General features: G+C 51.1%; 1 protein-coding gene across 1 annotated transcript in view; it reads right to left on the reverse strand.

Moving 5' to 3' along the window:
- C11H16orf96 (chromosome 11 C16orf96 homolog) overlaps window positions 1–22,630 on the reverse strand; it is a 38,109-nt gene that overhangs the window by 8,643 nt on the left and 6,836 nt on the right. The window contains exons 2-14 of the mRNA XM_059415889.1: window positions 19,562–19,666; window positions 17,767–17,847; window positions 17,514–17,604; window positions 16,099–17,391; window positions 14,113–14,198; window positions 13,673–13,783; window positions 9,495–9,569; window positions 8,682–8,846; window positions 7,648–7,766; window positions 6,898–6,960; window positions 3,635–3,727; window positions 2,564–2,741; window positions 2,333–2,435 (exon numbers count right to left, since the gene is read on the reverse strand). Of these exons, the coding sequence (XP_059271872.1) occupies window positions 2,333–2,435; window positions 2,564–2,741; window positions 3,635–3,727; window positions 6,898–6,960; window positions 7,648–7,766; window positions 8,682–8,846; window positions 9,495–9,569; window positions 13,673–13,783; window positions 14,113–14,198; window positions 16,099–17,391; window positions 17,514–17,604; window positions 17,767–17,847; window positions 19,562–19,666 (2,563 nt within the window). The remainder of the gene's footprint in view (window positions 1–2,332; window positions 2,436–2,563; window positions 2,742–3,634; window positions 3,728–6,897; window positions 6,961–7,647; window positions 7,767–8,681; window positions 8,847–9,494; window positions 9,570–13,672; window positions 13,784–14,112; window positions 14,199–16,098; window positions 17,392–17,513; window positions 17,605–17,766; window positions 17,848–19,561; window positions 19,667–22,630) is intronic.

The raw sequence follows: 22,630 nt of genomic DNA on the forward strand, positions 1-22,630 counted from the left end.
CAATTCCCTCTTTGAATGTCCTTTCTTAAATAAATATTTATTTATATCTCATGGTCCCTCGTGGAGTAAAAACCCTAAGGGGGCGGCAACTTCATTTTGTCCACGTCGGGTGTCCCCAGTGCTATCCACAGGACACGCAGCACCAGTAAGGGCTGTAAGGGAGTGACCAGCCGACAGACCAGGGCCCTGAGGCAGTGGGGCCAGCAATGTGAAGTCTCCCTTCTAAGGAAGAACTCACCGTCAGCTGCATGAGCGAAGGTAGCCAGTAGCCTCCCCGTGCTGGTGCCTCAGGGCTGTTGGTGGCTCACAGCCTGGCCAGGGCTGGGAAGTGTTGGCTCAGAAGCCTCCTGACCAGGCTGGCCTGGACTGTACCAGGTCTGCTTACTGAGGGTCTCCACTGGCTCCCCTCCAATTCTTCCCTGCTCTCTGTTACCCCCCGCCCACCTGCCAGCACAAACCTCTTGCATTCCTAACTCTGTCTCACCCGTTTCTTGAGGCTGAACGAAGATCTAGTTCCAGTGTACTTCGTGGGTTCTGGGTAAGATCAAATGCCCAGTGGAGGGGTACCCCGAGGCCCTCGCTCTGATCACCAGGTGGCACCTGGATCCCTCCACAGGTCTGAGAGTGTCTCACCGCTTCCCTGCCGGGGGAGGGATGTGGGCCCAGGGCAAAGGTTCAAAATCGAGACCCAGTGAGCCCTGGGAGCCTAGTTCTGACCCAACGCTCTCCCTGAGGTCCCACCGATGCCTTGGACTCTAAAGGTCAGAACCTGAACTCACCACCTGACCCTGACACCTGCTCCTCCCAAGCCCTCCTCTGCAGCTTCCCCACCTCCGCAGAAGCCAGAAGCCAAGGAGCTGGGAGCCTCTCAACGGAAGGGGACCCTAAGCTCTGGCAGATGAGAATGGTTCCCCCAGGGCTTCAAGGCAGGCACAAAACACGGAGAGAGCCCCAGGGGCGGGAGACAGCCAGGCTCACTGACAGACGGACAAACAGGTCTGAGAGGCTGGGGACAGGGGCAGACAGGAGACAAGTCATCCGCTGCCCCCGCCCCTGCCACACACACACACCAGATTGGCCAAGGAGCCCGGACTCGGAGCACAATGCCCCTGAGATGCCCCAGTCCTAACCCTTAGAACCTAGGATCCTGAATCATCCAGATGGCCCGGTGTAATCGCAAGGCTCTTAAGAGGGAGGCCGGAGAGTCAGAGTCAGAGAAGGGGAGGTGAGGACAGAAGTGAGGTCCCAGCGAGGCATCTTGAGCTGGAGGAAGAGGCAAGGAATGCAGGAGGCTACTGGCAGGTGGAAAGGGGGAGGAAACAGAGCCAGCCCACTGCTGGAGCCGACGATTGGGGTTCCCCATAGGAACCAGCTGGAATGAAGGTCTTGATGCTGCAGCAAGCAGAATGACTGATTCCAGATGTCCCCCACTAACCCAACCATCACCTACCTGGGCCAGTAAGACAGTAAGGCCTCCAGGGTCTGTCCACATCTCTTCATCATTCCCAACACCTTCCCAAGCTTCAGCAAAGGCAGACTCACCTTTCTGAGTTCCAACTGTGCCTGGCTTCCAGCCACGACAGGATCTTTGCACCTGCTCTCTTTCCAACTGTCCCCTTGATCCAACTGTCCCCTATTCCATCATCAGAGGCCTCTCCTTGGACTGATGTCCTTCTCACAACTCTCCCATCCCCAGGTCAGCATCCCTCCTTCGTGAGGCCATCTGGCACCCCTGCCTAGGCCAGCATCCTTTGTCTCCAGGGTCCTCCCCTCAGGTCAGCTATTCACTGGTGTTCCAAACAACAGGTCCTCACCTTCAGGTTATTTGCGTGCAGTCTGCTTCTCCCACTTGTGTGGAAACCCTGGGGTGACAGCCCATCTTTCTTTGCTCTATCTTTGCCACCTGACTGGTACAGTGCCTGGCATACAGGAGAACCCCATTTCTGCAACTGGCTGTGTAAGAATGTCCTAGTCTGGGATGTGAGGGCGATCTGGCTGCGACATCTGTCACCCCATTGATCGCCAGGGTTGATTCGGCTGATCTGGCTGGCTAGGCGGGTGTCCCCTTCCTCCCTCACTGCTCCATGTGCGTCCCTCCTGAAGCTGCACGCTCAGTCGAAGAGGACGACCTTCCCCGATAGAGGAGAGGACCGTTCTTCGGTCAAGGGTATATGAGTAGCTGCGCTCCCCTGCTAGAACCTCCAAACAAGCTCTCAAGGATGTCCCAGTCTGGGATGGGGCCAGCTCTGAGCCCTGCCTGCACCCCCCAGACTCCCCAGCAAAGCCAGGACATCTAGGACAGGGCCTCCCAGGAAGTCCTGACTCCTCTCACCTGCCAGCTCCTTCTCAACGCTGATCAAAGGCCGTGCCCCATCCTGGCTGATCATTCGGCCCTTGTACAGGATGCCGTCCACTCCCAGAATGTCCACCTCGGCCTGTTAGATGGCCCAGACCCCAAGTCAGGGAGTGTCCTCCCCTGCCTCTCTAGTACATGCAGGGGCTCAGCAGACAGAGCACGGCGCCCCCACGGCTCGCCCACACCCAGGGTGTTTGCCATACTCACGGTGTCATAGTCCAACACTTCAGGGTCCCCGTAGGGGTAGAGTGTTGACAAGTTATAGGAGTTGAACTTGAGGCTGGCATTGCCAGGGCCATCTCCCCAGTCTTTTGGGGACCCCAGTGAATCCAGATTCCTGTCCTGGTCTCCAAGGTCCTGGAGCTGCTGTAGCCGCCAGTGTTCCCTGAGGTAAGCAGACAGGACAGCAGCCGCTGGGAGAACCCCCTGCCCCAGCAGCATCAGGATGGACCCAAGGGCCTGCCCAGTGGCAAGGTAAGACTGGCATTTCTTCTAGCTTGGGTTTGTGGGGGGCACTTTGGGCTGGCGGGTGGATACGGACAGGCGTAGTTGGGACAGAGGGGAAAAACCAAGGCTATGCTCCCCCGGATCCAGCCACCCCTAGGGACCCCGGTCTGGCCCAACTGAAGGCTTTTAACCTGTGATCTCAAGGAGGAGCCAGGCATAGGAAGGTGGGGGTGCAGGCCCAGGCCCCCATGGCTCTCCCCTTTATGTGGCTGCGACTGCTGGTCAGCCATCATGCCCCGACCTGGCCAGAAGGACCTCAGGCCAGGGTGCATGAGGCAGCCGCAGAGGTTGGATGTCAGGAGGTCGAGGGTGGGACCGGGACCCAGGGAGCCCCCCAGGTGCTCTGGGAAAATGCAGGTATGGACAACCAGCTCCACTTACTACTTGTGACCTTGAGCGGGGGGGGGCTGAAGTTCTCTGAAACTTAGGTCCTTCAACTACAAAACCTGTCCAATGCAGAATAAACCTCAGGGGGAAGGCTGAAGGATTCACCAAGGGTGGCTGGGGCAAAGTGCTCAGTGCAGTGAGGCTGGTGGGGTTCGGGGGAGGCCCTTGCTTACTTCCTCCTGCTGGAGGCTGGCACATCCAGCCTAGCTCACAGCAGTGGTGAGATTTCAATGAGAATCCTTCCCTCCCCCCGACTACCTGCTGCTCCAGCCCCCTCCCCAAAGGGCCCCCTTGCAGATGGCCGGCAATGCCCTGGGATCAGAGCTGGCCTCTCTGCAGGGCTGCGGCTCCTGCAGGTCCTGGGCCGGCCCCCAGCCCACTCACCTCATCTGCTGCTGCTGCAGGTACTCATAGGTATTGGCGCTGGCTGGCCGCAGCCTTGAAAGCAGGTGGGCTTTACGGATGGTGATGAGCTGCCTGTTGGAGGACAAGAGTTCCGTGGGAGGCGCAAATGGCCAGCAGACAGCCCCAGGCTCCCTCCTCCTCCAGGAAGTCCACCACCCTTCACCCCATCCTTCTCTCTAGAGATGCCCACGTCCCCGCTGGGCTCAGGGCTCAGAAAAGTCCCAGTAATCTTCGACCATCATAAAGAACCACCTCATTCTGAGTATAAAACTAAAAGCCAGAGCAGACGAATCCTAAAAACAGAACGTGTGCAGACCTGAGTTTGCCAGGGGCTGGGGGAGGGGCTGGGGAGTGGCCGCAGATGGGGCTGGGGTTTCCTTCTGGAAAGCTGGTGAAAACGCTCTGGCCCTAGAAGTGGGGCGGGGTGGGGGTGGGGGTTGCACAATATGGTCAATGTCCCTGGCCTGCCCACTTTAAAATGGTCGATTGTGTTCTGTGTATTTCACATCCACAAAAAAGAAAAAGGAGATATCCTCTCTGAGCAGTGGGAACTGCTGTACACATTGAGCTGAGAGGTGGTTATAAAGGTGTGCACCTGTGTAGAAATCATCAGTTTGCACCGTATTTACATGCTTTACTGTATTATTTAAGCCACAATAAAATGTTAAAGTGATACATATTGTCAGCATTTAAAAAAGGACAGAGAAGCACAAACCCCCAAAGCTCTAGAACCATGTGACAAATATTTTTATATGTGTCCTTTCACTAATTTTCTGTGTTTATGTATTTTTTTAAAGATTTTATTTATTTGACAGACAGAGATCACAAGTAGGCAAAGAGGCAGGCAGAGAGAGGGAGAAGCAGGCTTCTTACTGAGCAGAGAGCCCAATGTGAGGCTTGATCCCAGGACCCCGGGATCATGACCTGAGCCGAAGGCAGAGGCTTTAACCCACTGAGCCACTGTTTTTTTTTTTTTTTTTTTAACAAAAATAGGATCATGGGCAACCCCTTCGGGTCCCCTCCCTCCTTGGGAGCTTTGTGCTATCACTTTGCTACTGCTCAGTAAACCCTGCTAAAAAACAAAACAAAAATAGGATCATAACACAAAAACTACTTGATTTTCTCATTTAAGTTATTGTGAACAATCTTCGAGGCCACAAAGTAACTCTTCCATGACTGTGCCATCTAATATGACAACCACTGGACACTGGTGGCTATTTAAATTTATGGTTAAATTCAAATAATGGTTATATTTAAATAAATTTATAGTTATATTTAAATAAATTTAAATAAGATGTAAAATTCTGGGGGCACCTGAGTGGCTCAGTGGGTTAAGCCTCTGCCTTTGGCCCAGGTCATAATCTCTGGGTCCTGGGATCAAGCCCCAAATTGGGATCTCTGCTCGGCAGGGTGCCTGCTTCCCTCTTTCTGTGCCTGCCTCTCTACCTACAAGTGATCTCTGTCTGTGTCAAATAAATAAATAAATAAATAATCTTTAAAAAGAAAAAAAGAAAAAAAAGATGTAAAATTCCATTCTCAGCCACATTAGCCCTGTGTGGTCGGCGGCTGCTGTGTTGGACAGTATAGCTGTAACCATTTCCAGATAAGAAGGTTCCGTTATACCTCCTTTTACAACATGACTTACATCAGCTGATGTGAATGTACGTAACTCATTCACCGCTTCACATTGTTTCCTTTTCTTCTTTTAAAAATATTATAAATAGGGGCTCCTGGGTGGCTAAGTTGTTAAGCCTCTGCCTTTGTCTCTGGTCATGATCCCAGGGTCCTGGGATGGAGCCCTGCAAGGTCCTGGGATCAAGCCCCGCATGCGGCTCCCTGCTCAGCAGGGAGGCTGCTTCCCCCCACCCCCGCCTGCCTCTCTGCCTACTTGTGATTTCTCTCTGTCAAATAAATAAAATCTTTTTTTTCCCAAAGATTTAACTTATTTATTTGACAGAGATCACAAGTAGGTAGAGAGGCAGGCAGAGAGAGAGAGGGGGAAGCAGGCTCCCTGCCGAGCAGAGAACCGATGCGGGGCTCCCTCCCAGGACCTTGAGATCATGACCTGCGCTGAAGATAGAGGCTTTAACCCACTGAGCCACGCAGGCGCCCCTAAATAAATAAAATCTGAAAAATAACAAAAACAAAAAACCCACAACAACCCTGTGGGAGTGTTGTCGGGTGGTTCTTCGAAGAGTTAACCGTTGAGGGACCCCATGAGCTCTTCCACCACCTCCAGGTTTATACCCAAAATACCTGGAAGCAGGTGTTTGAGCCACTCTACGTACACGCACGTTCACAGCAGCACTGATCACAACAGCCAAAAGATGAATCAACCCAAACGTCCATCAGCGCGTAAGCGGGTAAACAAAATGTGAGCGGCTCCCACAACGTGGTATGACACCTGCCGCAATGTGGATGAAACTTGAGAACACGATGCTCAGAGAGGCCAGAACCGGCTCATAGGCGGGATGACTTATTGCGTGTGGAGTGTCCAGAACAGGCAAATCCACAGGAACAGAAAGTCAGTGGTTGTAAGGGGCCGAGGGGAGGAGGCAATGGCGACGGACCTGCTAATGAGTCTGGGGTTTCCTTGCAGGGAGATGAAAATGCTTTGGAATTAGAAGTGATTGCTGCAGATCATCGTGAATGTGTACCAAACGACACTGAAACGCTCCCTTTAAGATGGTGTGTGCACGTGAATTTCACCTAAGTAAAAAGTATTAAGCTCAGGGGCGCCTGGGTGGCTCAATGGGTTAAAGCCTCTGCCTTCGGCTCAGGTCATGATCCCAGGGTCCAGGGATAGAGCCCCTCATCAGGCTCTCTGCTGGGCAGGGAGCCTACTTCCTCCTCTCTCTCTCTCTCTGCCCGCCTCTCTGCCTACTTGTAATCTCTGCCTGTCAAATAAATAAATAAATAAATAATCTTTTAAAAAAAAGGTATTAAGCTCAAAATACACCCTTCAAGGAAGTCCCACAAAGTTCATCTTTCCCCTGGTTTCCTACTATCCTTTTGCTCTTGGAGTCGACCTTGACCCTGGGACACAGCGGGTGCCAGGCAGGGCTGGCGAAGGAGGGGATGCCCGTGCCCCTGCCCGGGACGGGGAGCAAATGAAATGAAGGGTACGGAATGATGTACACCGGCGGACGAACAGGTAAGTGACGGACCTAGAACCTCCGCTGGAGCGTAGGTGAGGAACCCAGAGAAGGTGGGCGTGGGCGCCCCCTGGCGGCGGTACTCACGGGCCCGTCATCAGCTCCACCGGCCGGTCGCAGGAGATGCATTTCACCCGCTCAAACAGTTTCCTGCAAGACAGCCAGCCATCAGCTGCTGCATGCTGGAGGCAGGTCTGTCTGTGCCTCAGGGTCAGGACTTCCCTCCACACCCTACTCCCCCTCTGATCTGGCTCTGCTCAGCTCAAGTTCACTCCGCTGCCCACTGCTATCCTGTGGCTGCCAGGATACAGGTGGGGGCACAAGGTGTATAGTTTAGCTTCCTGCTGCAAACACAATGGAGGTCTTTAAAACGAGGGGCCTTCTGGAAGGTTACCCTTCACAAGGGATACTGGGAGAGACGGGGGGTCATCTGAGGACAGGAAACCCTTCCCTCCTCAACACTGAGTCCCCCTCTGCCTGGGACTCTTATCTGGAGGTAGGGGACATGGCAACAGGGCTCTAGACCCTGATCCCCAGGCTCCCTGTGAGGCCTTGCACGGCCCCTACCCTCCATGAACCTTGTTTTCATTCGTAGCAAGAGGGCTTTGGAGCAGATATGTCCCTGCAGCCCCTGGACAGCCAAGGCCAGAGCCCCTGGGGACCCTCAGTCCCATCTCCCCATCCCCCAAGCTGGGAAGCCCCACACCTTCTCCCTGGGTCCACACACGTCTGGAATCCTCCCTCCCAGAATCTGTTGGGATGCCCCTCTGGTTTCCTCTCTGGAGAGAGGGTCTCTCCCACCCCTGGGAGCTGCACCCCTACCCAGGAGGGGCTCACTTTCTAAAACCAGCAGCACTATCAGGGTCAAATCGGAGGCCTTCAATCAGGAGCTTCCTGAGTACTTTCCAGATCTCATCCATGTCTTTCTTCAGACCATTCAAATCACTGTGGACCAGCTGCAAATAGCCAAAAGGAAGAGAAGAGCAGTTAGTCAACTAATTCACACCCCACTTCACTCCAGAAAATGACCTGCTGCAAAGTTACAGAGAGTGTAACAACATTAAGCTGAAACAGTGAGGGGTTCACGAAAGGGGAAATGACAAAGCTTAGGAGAAGGTTCATCCACCTAATGCATACTGTTAAGAGTTGCAAAGTGAGCTCCAAACCCCCAGGGTAGGCACCCACTAATCCAATTCTTGTCTTGGATTTGCCTGTTCCGGACATTTCATACAAATGGAATCGCACCATCTATGGCCTTCAGTGTCTGGCTTCTGTCACTCAGCAACACGTCTGCAAGGGTCATACCCAAGTGGCAGCATGAATCGGAGTTTCATTTCTTCTTACGGTTGAATGACATTCCATTGGATGGATAGACCACAATTTACTTATCCATCGATCTGTTGATGGACTTTGGGACTGCTTCCATTTTTTGGCTGTTATGAGTAATGCTGCCACGAACATTCGCTCTCACATGGAGTAGGGCTGGCCTGTGGAACCATAGGATGCTATGGAAATGATGTGGTGTGGCTAAGTCATGGAAGACAGTGCAGCTTCTGTTGGGCTCTCCTGGGTCACTCGCTCTGGGGAAGTCGGCTGCCATGTTGCGATGGTGCTCAAACAGACTTGAGAAGTTTGAGTGGCAACGAAGTGAGGCATCTTGCTGACGGCCACAGGAGGCTGCCATCTTGGAAATGGCTCTTCAGAGGACTGGAGTCCCAGATATCATCTTGACCGCATATGGTCAAATCTGAGTCCCTCAGCTAAGCTGCTCCCCAATTCCTGACTCTCAGCAACTATGAGGACTTGTCATTTCAAGGTGTCACATTTCAGGGCTGTTACACAGCAGATGATGGCTGCTACGGGGTACTCACCTTGGTGCTCAGGTCCTTGGTCAGCTTCTCCACATCTTTCTTCCAGTCATCCTCGTGGGTCACAACCCTGAAGAGCATCCCCTGAATCATCTCATTCAGCTCTGTCGCCACTGTCTCCAGGTCGGCTCGGCTTGCCTTGCTGGCCAGGGTGCTCCTGTCGGCTTTCTAGAGACACAGGGAACTCAGGGAGCCAGGGATGCTGTGGCAGGAGCAGGAGGAAGCTGGGGGATCAGACTGCTCTGGTCTGTGCTTTTTAGTCTAGGACCCTGAATGCCCGGCCTTGGCTTAAATTCAAACTTGGGGTCTAATTGGCTCAAACGTGACTGTCAGGTCTAAGCCAAGGTCTTCCTGTGTATGGAGAAGCTGGTGCATGATTTTTAAGTTCACATAATAAATTGTCATTAATCCTGAGTCACTGAAAATAGGAGTTGATAGGACAACTTTGGAGGAGCTTCCCTAGCCCTTCTAAATGAGAAAGATGAAAGGAAACTGTGGGAGGTTCTCTGCCAGGTTTTGTATTGACTCCATTCCCCTGGGTGGGAGACCTGGGCTCAGGATGGACAGGCAGAAGGAGAGAGGAAACTCTGCTCCCTCATCTCTTTCTTTCTTTCTTAAATATTTTATTTCTTTCAGAGAGAGAGAGAGAGAGCATGCATGAACTCAAGCATGACGGGGTGGGGAGCAGAGGGAGAAGCAGACTCCCCAGTGAGAGAGCGGAGCCTGATGCGGGGCTTGATCCCAGGGCCCTAGGATCATGACCAGAGCCAAAGGCAGATGCTTGACTGACTGAGGCACCCACGTGCCCCCACTCACCTCTTTCAACTCCTGCTCCATCGCACTTTTGTCCACCTTATGCATTTCGAGGTTTTTAATTTGAGCATGGACAATCTAAGAACAGAAACAAAGGGCATGTTTGCCATCCCTGGAGGCCTTTGGATAACATCTTCCTCCCATGGCTGCCCTTACCATGTGCTAGGAAGGGACAGTAGGGCCAGGTGGCTAGCCGGTAGGGTGGGCACACCAGGTATGGACTCCAGGTGCCCAGATCAGAAGGGAAGGAACATGAGCCTTGGGACCAGGTGTCCCCTTGGAGGTGGCATCATAGGAACTTGGCTGTACATGGAGGCAGACTTGAGGAAGGAGAATGTAAACCAGTGCTAACACTTTGGTTCCCTGGAAGTCTAAGGCAAGTTCAGCTTGTATCTGTAATGGGGTCCAGTGAGACCTGAGTCTATTTATCAACCAAACACTTATATGCCACACAGGCTGTGCCCCAGTGTCAGAGGAAAACTCTTATATCCCATCCCCCACTCCATGAGGAACCAGCTCTGTCCATGAACTCTGCCCACTCTCTACATACTGCACCCTCCCTGTGACAGTAGCAGCAGCTAACCTGCTTGGGAAGAGTCTCAGAGCCTCACACCTCCTGAGCCATGTCCGCAGAAGGTGAGGTCATGTTTCCTCCAAAGCTAGAAATAGGTTTCTGCTTCTCGCTTTGTATCTGGTTTCCCTCTCACCCTCAGGAACAGAGTCCCCAAACTTTCAGCTGGTACCTGGCAGCCCAGAATCAAGAATTCATTTCACACCCCCCTTTATAGCTCAGTATGACCCGCTAGGGTGTAAATCAAAGTGGGTAGGAAGTAGGTAGGAAAAATAACTTTAATGAAGTATGTCCTCTTTGCTGCTGGCTTGAATGTAGAGATGATGACTGGAGCGCCAGCAGCCATCTTGCACCTTCAGGTGGGCTTAGGAATGGGAGTCATGCACCGTGGAGTTCTAACCACCTCTGGACCAAGTTTCTTGAATGTGAATGGGAAATAAACTTACACCTGGTTTAAGTCAGTTATTTTGGGGGGAGGTTATGTTATCTGAAGTTGAACCTAAGTCTAATAAATGCCAAGTTCCATCACATGCAGAAGATGGGTCCCAAGGTCTAGAATGGGAAGTGGAGGTATGAAAAGAAGGCCCTGTTTTGGCCTCAAGTCAGGTTGCTTCCTCCAACCCCACAACAGCGGGGAGCCCTGACCTTTTGGAATCATCAGGCCCAACATTAATATTTACATCTCCACTTGGCTCTTTCTAGTTAATACCTAAAAACAGGGGCACCTGGGTGGCTGAGTGGTTTAAAGCCTCTGCCTTCGGCCCAGGTCATTTTCTCAGGATTCGGAGATTGAGCCCCACATCGGGCTCTCTGCTCAGCAGGAAGCCTGCTTTTCCCTCTCTCTCTGCCTACTTGTGATCTCTGTCTGTCAAATAAATAAATAAAATCTTAAAAAAAAAAAAACAACCCTAACAAAGAGGAGTAATTAGCTGGGATCTTCTAACTTCTACTGCTGGGGTTACCTGTATACTGGGTTGATTAATGTCTTCCCCAAAATTCACACCTGCCCAGAACCTGTGAACGTGGCCTTACTTAGAAATAGGGTCTTTGCAGATGTACTAGTTAAGATGAGGTCATACTGGGTCAGGGCAGGCCCTAAATCCATTGACTGGTGTCCTTAAAAGGAGGTGATGTGAAGACAGACAGCAGAGGGAAGAGGGAAGCAGAGACTGGAGGGGGGTGGCCACAAGCCAGGGAATGCCTGGAGCCACCAGAAGCTGGAAGAGACAAGACTCCTCCCCTGGAGCCTTTGGTCAAGCAAGGCCCTGCCAACACTTTGATTTTGGGCTATTAGCCTCTAGAACTGTGATGGACCGGGTCCCTCGTGTTTTAAGGAATGCAGTTTATGATCATTTCTTATGGGAGCCACAGGAAACAAACACATCCAGTCAGTGGCAGCACTGACAGTGGCAGCACAAAGCCAGGCCTATCTAAACCACAGCCAGTGTCCTGAACCCCAACAGCAGGCCGCCTCCCAGCCACGTGAGCCTGGCTGGCTTCTAGAAGTGCCTGGATCTGTTTCCTGCTCTTTCCTGGGGCACTGATCCCACGCCTCTCCCAGAGCCTGGAGAGACAAGAAGTGGCATCTTCTAGCTAATTATGGCAGAGTCAGCACTTTGTAGCCACTGGCTGCCTTATCCGCGCCCTCCTGCACCAAGCCCAAACTCCAAAGATCGCTGCTTGCTCCAGGAGGGGTCTTGGAATGCAGCCTCGGGCTTAGGGGAAGACCCTTGTCCCAGTGCAAAACACAAATCACGTTTTCCGTAAGGTCCGTAAGAAAGAGTTGTGCCCGCACTGATTTTCTGGCTGGGTGCTCGGTGGGAAACTCTCTGAGAGAAGCACACCAAGGACGGAAACATTTCCATTTTGACTGGAGGCTGAGGGCATGGCTACACAAACAGGCAGAGGTGGACCCAGCCCTGAGACTTACGACTTGGGCATTTCACGGTGTATAAATTACACTCTGGTTAAAAATAAACAAATACACCACTGCCCCACCCCCACCACCCCGAAGGGCCTGGGTGGTGACTGTCTTGCTGCCAGCCGTCAGCCGGGTGCCTGGTGCGAAGTGGAGGCGTGTAGCACAGGCTGAATGACTCGATGAATGAATAAGAGGGTTTCTCGTGCCACCTGCTCTGTTCCCGACGTTTCTTGCAGGCATCCAGGGAAAGCAGCGGCCGCCACGTTTCTTCACAGCTCCAGATGTTGCAAGAGAACCGCAGCATTTCTCTGGCCTCCCTCGTTTCTCCAGGACAGGCTCCTCAGGGCTGCTGATTTCGTATGGCCTATATTCATTTAGGGAATATTTAACGAAGTGTGTGTTGTATACGGAACCCTGCTCCAGGTCCTTCCAGGGTTAACTTTGAGAAGCAACGGATTCCTGTTGGCACAGTGGCGGGAAGCACAAAGGCTGACTTGTTCTGTCCGGTGCGGTTTGGTCGGGCCTTGTCCTCTGCACTTCCCCTCAACAAGTGACAGCTACTTGGAGGCAGACGGTGAGCTGGTCCCTGCTGCGGCGTAGGACGGGGACAGAGTGCTGGGCACACCCGACACGTGCCCCAGGCACTGGCTCTGGTCTCCACTGGGAGGGCCCCCCGAAAGGACGGGAACAGCAGCCCAGCTTCTCTGCAGGGCGGTGGCAGTGAGGGCCTGGAGCTGCCAGGAGACAGGGAGTTCCCAGTCTCAGCATTCACCAAGCCAGCAGCCCCTCTGCCCATACCCGGTACCCTTGCTCAGGCTAGGAAGGGGCTCCCCCTTCAGGAGTTCTTTCCTCTCCAAGTCGCCCTGCATGTGTCCCAGCCTGATTCCTATGCATCATGGTCTTGGGAGGGGGAGACAGGCCTTCTTCTTGTGCCTCTTACATCCTAATGCATCCCACCAATAGCCTCTGACTTGGAATCAGAAGCCCCCATGGAAACCATCTCCAGTGGTTCTGTGTGGGCTTTCGTGTCTTACTCTCTGAGGGAAGGTCATCTCCTCCTGCTGTGAATGACTCAGAGTCCTCCTCCAAAGGAAGGGGACACCTCTGAGACAAGGCTCAGAATGGACTGGTCCTGAGGACCATCAGGCCAGGGATGTCAGGCCAGCTGAATCAAACCCTCCAGGCCCAGGGGAGGGGGTGTTGGACCAGGTGAGCCCCAGCAAGGCGCTCTGTGTCTGTCCACGAAATTGTGGTGTCGGCAAATCTGCCATTCCAGAAAGATACCCTGCCTCTCCCCCACTCTTTGTCCCTGTGCTGAGAATTCTCAAACGACCTGGGATAGGGGAAACATTACAAGCCTAACAGTTGATGCAAGAAATCCTCTTATTCATTCCCTGATTCTTTCAGCACATTTTGAGCATTTGCTCCATGCCAGGCACCCTTCTGGGGGAGGGTAACCCAGAAGTCTGTAACACAGACATTGCTTGGGCTCTCTGGTTTATAGGTGGAGATGGAGGTGGGCGTGGTGGGATGTGTTTCTTTCCGCTGAAGTGTAATTCACAGAGTAAAATGCCAGTGCCCAGTCCCTGGTGTCCCCACCTTCAGTGGGTCGGTAAAACCTTCGGGGAGGGTCCGAATGTCCAAACATCTGGAGGACTCCCCCGCAGCTGCCCACCCGAACCTCCAGACCTTTAAGTCATCCAAGCGAATCTGGAGTTTCTCCACTGCCCTGTCCAGCACAATGTGGTGATGTTTTATCTTCTCTATCTGGTGGCCCCAAATTCTTTCGAGTTCCTCTTCCTAAGAGGGGGAGACATGGACACAAAGGGCCTCTGCCCCTAAGGTCACCATGGCTGGGGAGGGGCATCGACAGTGTACCAGGCCAGTGTGTCACTTGGACCTGCCACCACGGTGTCCCCCTAAAACCCCTGCCAGGGGAGCCACCCAGGCACAACCCACTGGGACCTCTGCACCCATCAGGTCTCCCTCTTTGGTCCCACCTACTCTCCCAGGGTGCCTTTCAGCTATAGGACAGACCAACTGCTGTCCTGGCTCAGGGACTCTGCCCTCAGCCTTGCCCCAAGCTGCCGTCCCATCCCGGAAGCTCTTTCTGCCTGGGGCACACACACCTTCATCCTGGATCTCTGGAGGCTCCCGATCTTTTCCTGCAGCACGTCCACTGTGGACCCAAGCTTGGCAGAGGCTCCCAAATTAGCTGAAAGGGAAGGAGGGGGTGGCTGTCAGGGGCGAGGATGGGGAAAGAGGCTTCATCTAGAGTTCCACCTGCTTCTCAAAGGAGTTGTCGGAGGTAGCGTTGTCCAAAATCAAGAGACTGTGAGCCTGGGGGTCTCTGCGGTCACTCAAAGTTTTCTAGTAGCCACATTCCTTAAACAAATTTAAAAAAAAAAAAAAAAAAAAAAAGGAGGGGTGCCTGGCTGCCTCTGTCAGTTAAGCACCTGACTCTTGATTTTGGCTTAGGTCATGATCTCAGGATCGTGAGATTGAGCCCCGCATCGAGCCCTGTGCTCAGCCAGGAGTCTGAGTCTCTCTCTTCCTCTCCCTCTCCCTCTGCCCCTCCCCCAACTTGTGTGCACACGCTCTCTCTCTCTCTCTCAAATAAATAAATCTTTGAAAAAAATTTAAAAAGGAGTAGGCGAAATTAATTTTGATATTTTCTTTAACCCAATATATTCAAAATAGTTCCCTTTCAATATGGGGTTAAAAAAAAAGTGAGATAGTTTATGTTCTTGTTTTCATCCCAAGCTTTCCGTATCTGACGTGTGTTTCACACTCAGAGCACGTCTATGCTGGGCCTTGCCCCATGTCGTGGGCCTGAGCTGGAGTGCCTGGCTGGCTCAGGCGGTGAAGTATATGATTCTTGATCTCGGGATTGTGAGTTTGAACCCTGGGGATGGGACACTGATTCAAAAATAAGGTCCTGAGCAGAACTACAAAACACCTTATTTATGAGAATATATGATGTGCATTATCTAATTGTGAGATAGAAAGGATGATTTAACAAAGAAAGAGGGGACTTAAAAAAAAAAGTACCGTATATAAAGTTCCAGAAAAGGTTAAAAGGTAATGGCTACACCTAGGAAGGCAGGAGAAATCCAAGCCAAAATATGTTTACCAATGATCTTGAGTCTTCTGAACCACAATGGCAGCTGGTCAGAGGGAGAATTTGGGCTCCTATGGCTTTACCTTCTAAATTTCAATCTTCTACTACCATATTCTCAGCTGCACACCAGTACTCACTGAGAGCGACCTAGTTTAGCTGGTTGAAGAGCAATGTCTTCTTTTCAAGATCTGTGGATGGCACCGCCAGTTAGGGGTAATGCCACCTACAGATTTGACTTAATTCAACTATGGCGCTTGGCAAGGTGCAAAAAAAAAAAAAAAAAAAAGACAATGATTCAAATAGCAATGGCTTCATAGTGGGTCCCCTGGGCAAGCAGCAGCAGCAGCAACTACTGGAATGAGTGAGAAATGCAATTCTTGGGCTCTGCCCGACCAACCAAGTCACACACTCCAGGGGAGGGGTGCAGCCCGCCCGGTCCCCCCACCCCATGCTGACGGGGGAGGGAGGAGGCACAAGGTTGAAAATGACTGGACAAAGCTATTCTGGCCTCCACTCTCCTCAGCAAGCACTTTGCCCATCGCGGGCATGAAACGGGAGCATAAATCTACTGTTTCTACTGCCACCCCGAGAGCCTCCGTGGTCTTTAAGGGCACATCTGTTTGCCCAGCAGAAGCTCCTAACCCCACTCGGACCACATCATCTGGGGTCTGTTCAGTGGGTCATTGGCCAGATCCAGACTTATCAAAACATGTTAGGCTGCGCTGTACAGGCTGTGGGAAGGGAGTTTTCTAGAGTCATTGTGATGTGCGATTTTCCTTCTTCAGGGCCAGCGCTAGACCCTAACCACCCCTCTCCAATGTGAGAAGACCTCATGGTACATTCGTGGTGAAAGGAGAGACTAGGAAGAGGCAAATGCTGAAGCCAAAGGAATGAATGGCTAATGGTTAATACAGCTTTCATTGGGGGTGTGAAACAAAGCGAGGGACTTCTGGAAGTCTGCAGGGAGGGAGGGCCTGGAGCAGACCGGACCTACCTAGGTAATTCAAGCGCTGTTGAAGAGTGGATGACAGTTGGGCAAACTCCTCCTTCAGGGAGTCATGTCTAACGGGTATCTGGGCTATACAGCCCATGGAGTACCTGACGGCCGTCTTCTTGTCTTCAGGGGTCACGGCCTTTTGGGCAGCCAGCATGACCTGGGACAGGGTCCTTTCAGGAGGGAGGCTGGCCACAGTGTACACGGAAGAGAGGTCGTCTTCCACCTCTGTGTCCTCTGTTAAAGCCGAGGCCCCACGGGAAGAGCCCGCACCCAGGATGTCTGCGAAGGTCCCTAAGGGACCAGATGCAGCCATGGCCGTTGCTATGGTGGCCAATTTGGTGGCAGGGGCATCCCTGACAGCCTTGGCGACAACCTCGGCTCTCCGGGCTGCTGAGGTGGCAGCAGCTGCGTAGGAGGACGCAGCAGCAGCCGCGAGGGCCGCGGTGGTCCTCAGGTGCTGAAGGGCAGACCGGGGAGCCTTGCTGGGTGCCTTGCTGGGCGCTTCTTTAGGGGCCCCAGCCCTGGGGGCTCCAGCCCTGGGGGGCCCAGCCCTGGGGGCCCTGGCCTGAGGGGCTGGCACATCCTCAGATACATAGTCTTCCTCAGCTTCTAAGACTGCTGGGAGCAGTTGCATGTCTACTTGTGTAGACTGTGACCTCAGTGGAGGGGGCCATGCTGAGCCAAACTCCCTGGCTGGCGGTGGGGCACTGAAGACCTGGGACTCTGCGGACTGCAAGAAGTCTGAGCCCCAGAAGGGCCACGTGTTAGCCCTGGACAAGCCTCTGGGAGGAAGCCAGCGTTCTCGCGGTGGGGGCTGAAGCCCTGGGACGGGTGCAACCCTGGGGGTAGTCCCAGGCTCGGGGGCAACCCCAAGTCCAGGGCCAGTCCCAGGTCTGAGGGCAGGCCAAGGGCCAGGACCAGGGCCAGCTATGAATGGAGACGAAGGTAGGAGTGGGAACCCAGGTGTCAGAGCAGGCGCCAGCACAGGCCCTGGAGCAGGCATGGCCTCGGGCTGTGGTCCCAGTGTGGGCACAGCCCCGGGCTCAAGCCCCAGAGGCTGCCCTAGCCCCTGGGCCTCGGCGAGCAGAACATCTTGGGCAGATTCCTCCTCCTGTAGCTGCCCTGGGGTCTCATAATGCCAGCCGGTCTCCAGTAACATGGGGCTCTGGATAGCCTCTGAGATCTGGACAGGACCGACAGCTTCAAGGTGCTCGGTCTTAAGATGACCTGTCTCTGGGAGCTGCCCCACCAACTGCCACAGGTCTGAATCCTCAATCTGTGTTGGACCAGCTCGTCCTATCGAAGTTTCCTGCAGGAGAGGGGGCGAGGCTAGCCAGGGCTGCTCCAGGCCAGCTCAGCGGTCACCCTGCCTTCCCAGACCCTCCGCTGCAGCCCCCCCCCCCCTCCTTCACTCACGGGGCCAAACATGGCCTCATGGAGGCTGCTCCAGAGTACCACGTCATCAGCTTTGGGGATGGTGAGGATTTTGCTCTGGAGAGCAACCTGGGAGGCAGAAGGGGAGGTTGAGAATGAGGGGTGATGCCCTCGGGTGGCTCCTCTGTCCACATGTGCCTTTTAGATTGTGTCCTCTTCCTTATTCTTCCCTGTCCCCAGCACCCTGGGGCTAGAGGTCAGGGGACTGGGAAGGGAAGTGGAGGCTCTCACCACTTCCCGCTGTAGCGCACTCATCCTCCTGTTCTGTCCTTTCAGATCTTCAAGCAAAGAATCCATTACTTCTGGCTGCATCTGTCAAATAAGCCAAGTCCATGGGCCAGGGGTGGAGGTTCTGGGCCTGGCCTTGCTTCCCCCATAGCTCAAAGACAAGGACTAAGCTTCAGGTGACTGAGTTGGAGAAGGAAGAACAGATTCCAAAGCAAGTGTTTCCTAGTGAGTGATAAGGGGGTGGAAGAGGGTTTCCTGGGGAAGTAAGTTTGGAAAATGCTGGCCTTAAAAAATATTCAGTGGGGGGGCGCCTGGGTGGCTCAGTGGGTTAAAGCCTCTGCCTTCGGCTCAGGTCATGATCTCAGAGTCCTGGGATCGAGCCCCACATCGGGCTCTCTGCTCAGCAGGGAGCCTGCTTCCTCCTCTCTCTCTGCCTGCCTCTCTGCCTATTTGTAATCTCTGTCTGTCAAATAAATAAATAAAATCTTTAAAAAAAATTTAAAAAAAATTAAAAAAAAATTCAGTGGGCTTCTACACTGCAGGACTTCTCAGAGCCTTTAGTGGGCAAAAAAAAATGTACATTAAGAATCTCCAGGGGTGCCTGGGTGGCTCAGTGGGTTAAGCCTCTGCCTTCGGCTCGGGTCATGATCTCAGGATCCCGGGATCGAGTCCCACATGGGGCTCTCTGCTCAGCGGGGAGCCTGCTTCCCCCTCTCTCTCTTCCGTGCTTTATGCAGCTGCCTTCGGCTCAGGTCATGATCCCAGGGTCCTGGGATCGAGTCCCACATCGGGCTCTCTGCTCAGCAGGAAGCCTGCTTTCCTCTCTCTCTCTCTCTCTGCCTGCCTCTCTGTCTACTTGTGATCTCTGTCTGTCAAATAAACAAATAAAATCTTAAAAAAAAAAAAAAAAGGAATCTCCAGGAGGTAGGCTGAGGAGGTATTTTTCCCTCCAACAGATTTGTTGAAGGAACCATTTTAGTGTTTCGGTTTGTTTGTGTTTTTTGGTTTGTTTTGTGTGGGGTTTTTTTTAGTGTTTTGTGATGCCCTTTCTTCTCAGAGGAAGCAACCCAGACCAAGTTCTCACAGTTGCCATGACAATCAAATGTGTATACTGACCTGTGAATTGGGGCTAATACATTAAACCATGCTATCTGGGGGCAAGTTGAAAATTTTAGCTGCAATTCCAGCCTGTCAGAGCCCAGCTCTGACTCACCAATGACTCATGCTTTAGGGACTCTGTGTCCTTCTACATCATGGTAAGGAGTGAGTATATACCTGAGCTGATGTCCTTGTGACTCCCAAGGGAGATAGACTGTATGCCTATGCTAGGTTTATTCTACTTTTCAGGGTGAATGGAGCTTTATAGAATAGGAAAAGCTGTTCTCTTTCTGCTATGTTGGTGGATGGCCAGCCTGGAGTCTTCAGGAATACCTGCCTGAGAATGAAGCCAACCCACAGGAAAACATCACTGACAGAGAGATGTTGATGGAGCACCTAGGTCTGGTGGTACCTGAAGGTAACTGTGGAATTTTTAGAAAATGAGACACTAAATTCTCTCTGCCTGAGCCAGAATGAACCAGGTTTCTGTTATCTACAAATGATGTCCTAACACAGAAGGGTGGAAGCCATGGAGAGTTTAGTGGGATGGGCCAACTGGCTGGGCCTTGTCAAACCCCTTCTCCTGCTCTCATAGCTGTGTTCTTTGACAAAAAACAGGCACCCTAGATGTGTACTATCACGCCAACCACCTGAGGTCCAAGCAGCATGGCCAGCACAGAGGATGCTGGAGAGGGTCTACCTTGTCAACCATGTCCTTCAGTCTGTCCAGATCCTCTCTGAGAGTTTCAGTGGTGCCCTTGAGTGCACAAATGTCAGTAAGCAAATCCTGCAGAGTCTTCATGGACTAAAGGGAAAGAAGAAGGGAAAATGTGAAGTTGGGTGTGGCTGGGGGAAAAAGTATGTCAAGTCCAGGAGCTGTCTATTGTTGGCCATGATCCAAGAAGTCCTCTTGGCTCTACCAAGGCCTGGGCTGGAACATGCTCAGAGGCCAGCAAACGACACTGGAGTCAACAGCGTTCAGCTCTCAGGTGACCTGGGTGGGGCGGAGACAACTCTGCATTTGAACACATTCACTAACCAGGAGTCTCATTAAGACACATGTCAGGACTTTCAGTGGGAGTCACTGGAACATCAGCAAGGGAATTATGAATCAGAGTTACACTTCTAAAGGGTCTCTCTGGCTGCATGTGTAGATTGGCCCTGAGAGGGGAAGGGTGGAGGCCAGAGGACCAGTGAGGAAGCCACTCATGGAGCTGAGGGCTCCTGGCTCAGCTCCCCCCTCGACTGGGATCATAAATGCGTCTTCCCAGGTTTTAGATTCCATAATCATAAAATGAGTCTTAAAAATGTCATGATGAGGGGCATCTAGGTGGCTCAGTCGGTTAAGCATCTGCTTTTGGCTTGGGTCATGATCCCAGGGTGCTGGGCTCAAATCCTGTGCTGGGCTCCTTGCTCAGCAGGAAGCCTCTTCTCCCTCTGCCTGCTGCTCCCTGGGCTTGTGCTCTCTCTCCCGAAAAAATAAAATCTTTAAAAAATGTGATAATGAAAAAAAATGTGATAATGTATATGAAGGGCCCAGTGCATAGTTTAGGCATTCAGCTAACAAAAATAACAAACAGCAAGATAGCAAAAGTCCTTCTTACCAGTAATTAATTACATGTAAATGGATTAAACTCTCAGTTAAAAGGCAGACATTGGCAAAATGGATAAGAAAACACAATCTAACCTCATGCTGTCTACAAAAGACACAATGTATGGTCAAAGATACGAATAGGTCAAAAACAAAGAGCCATTAAAAAATATACCATGCAAGCAGTAATCAAAAGAGAACTAGAGGGGTGCCTGGATGGCTTAGTGGGTTAAGCATCTGCCTTTGACTCAGGTCGTCATCCCAGGTCCCAAGTGGGACTCCCTGTTCAGCGGAGAGTCTGCTTCTGCTTCTCTCTCCCTCACTATTTCTGCTCAGGCTCTCTCTGTCACACTCTTTCTCTCTCAAATAAATAAATAAAATCCTTAAAAACAATGAACTGGCATGGCTATACTAATATTGGATAAAATAGACTCTAAGACAAAAATTGTAGCTAGGAGATACACGGGGACACTTATAAAGATAAGATGGTCAAGGCATCAGGAAGATATAATAATTACAAAAATATATATACCTAACAATGTAGCCCCAAAATATATGAAGCAAAAATGGACATAGCTGAAAGAAGAAATAGGCAATTCAGCAAGAATAGTTGGAGACTTCAATACCCCACTTTCAATAATGAATAAAACAACTAGATAGAAGAGCAACAAGGAAATAGATTTGCACAACACTGTTGTTTTTTTGTTTTTAAAGATTTTATTTATTTGAAAGAGAGAACTTAATGAGCAGGGAGAGGAGCAGAGGGAGAGGCAGAAGCAGACTCCCCACTGATCACAGAGCCCAAAGCAGAGCCCAATCCCAGGGCCCCAAGATCATGACCTGAGCCAAAGTCAGACACTTAATTGGCTGAGCCACCCAGGTACCCCTAGATTTGTACAACATGATAAACCGAGTAGACATAACAGACACCTATAGAACACTCCATTCAATAATAGCAAGACACACATTCTCCTCAAGCATACAGAAAACATTCTATAGGACAGACAGTATGCTAGTCATTAAAACAAGTCCCAATACATTTTTTTTAAAGTCCCAATACATTTTAAAAGGACTGAAATCATGCAAAATGTGTACTCTGACCACAAAAGATTTAAAGAAAAAATCAGTGACAGAGGAAACTATTGGAAATTCACAAGTAAATGGAAATTAAATAGCACTCTCTTGAATAACCAATGGGTCAAAGAAGAGATCACCAACAAAATTAAAAAACAAACAAACAAACAACACTTTGAGATGAATTAGAATGGAAACATAACATACCAGAACTTATAGGATGCAGGTAAAGCTAACCTTAAGATATTGAGAAAAAGCAGACCAAATTAAACCTGAAGCATGTAGAAAAACAAAAGCAATAAAGAGTAAAATGGAAACTAATGAAATAGAGAACAGAAAAATAAGAGAGGAAATCAATGAAACTACAAGCTGGTTCTTTGAAAACATCAACCAAGTTAGCAGATCTTTAGTGAGACTGACCAAGAAAAAAAAAAAAAAGAGAAGAATCAGAAATACAGGAGAGAATATTACTACTGATCCTACAAAAATAAAACCACTTATTAAGGAATGCTATGAACAACCGTGGGCCAACAAATTAGTTAAATTGGATGAAATGGACAAATTCCTAGAAAGACATAAGCCACCAAAACTGACTCAAGAAGAAATAGAAAACCTGAATAGACCTAAGTCAAGTGAAGACACTGAAACAGTAATAATAATAATAATAATAATAATAATAATAAATACCACAAAGAGAATCCCAGGTCCAATGATTTCTATCACACATTTATTTATTTATTTATTTATTTTTTAAAAGATTTTATTTATTTATTTGACAGAGAGGGAGATCACAAGTAGGCAGAGGCAGGCAGAGAGAGAGGGGGAAGAAGGCTCCCCACTGAGCAGAGAGCCTGATGTGGGGCTCGATCCTAGGACCCTGAGATCATGACCAGAGCCAAAGGCAGAGGCTTAACCCACTGAGCCACCCAGGTGCCCCCTAAAATTTTGTTTTTAAGTAATCTCCACATCCAGTGTGGGGCTCGAACTTACAGCCCCAAGATCAAGAGTCACCTGTTCTACCAACTTAGCCAGCCAAGTGCCCCTTCTATCAAAAATTTAATGGAGAATTAATACTAATTCTTCACAGCCTTTTCCAAAAAATAG

This window comes from Mustela nigripes, chromosome 11, assembly GCF_022355385.1.
Source record: "Mustela nigripes isolate SB6536 chromosome 11, MUSNIG.SB6536, whole genome shotgun sequence".
Taxonomy (NCBI): domain Eukaryota; kingdom Metazoa; phylum Chordata; class Mammalia; order Carnivora; family Mustelidae; genus Mustela; species Mustela nigripes.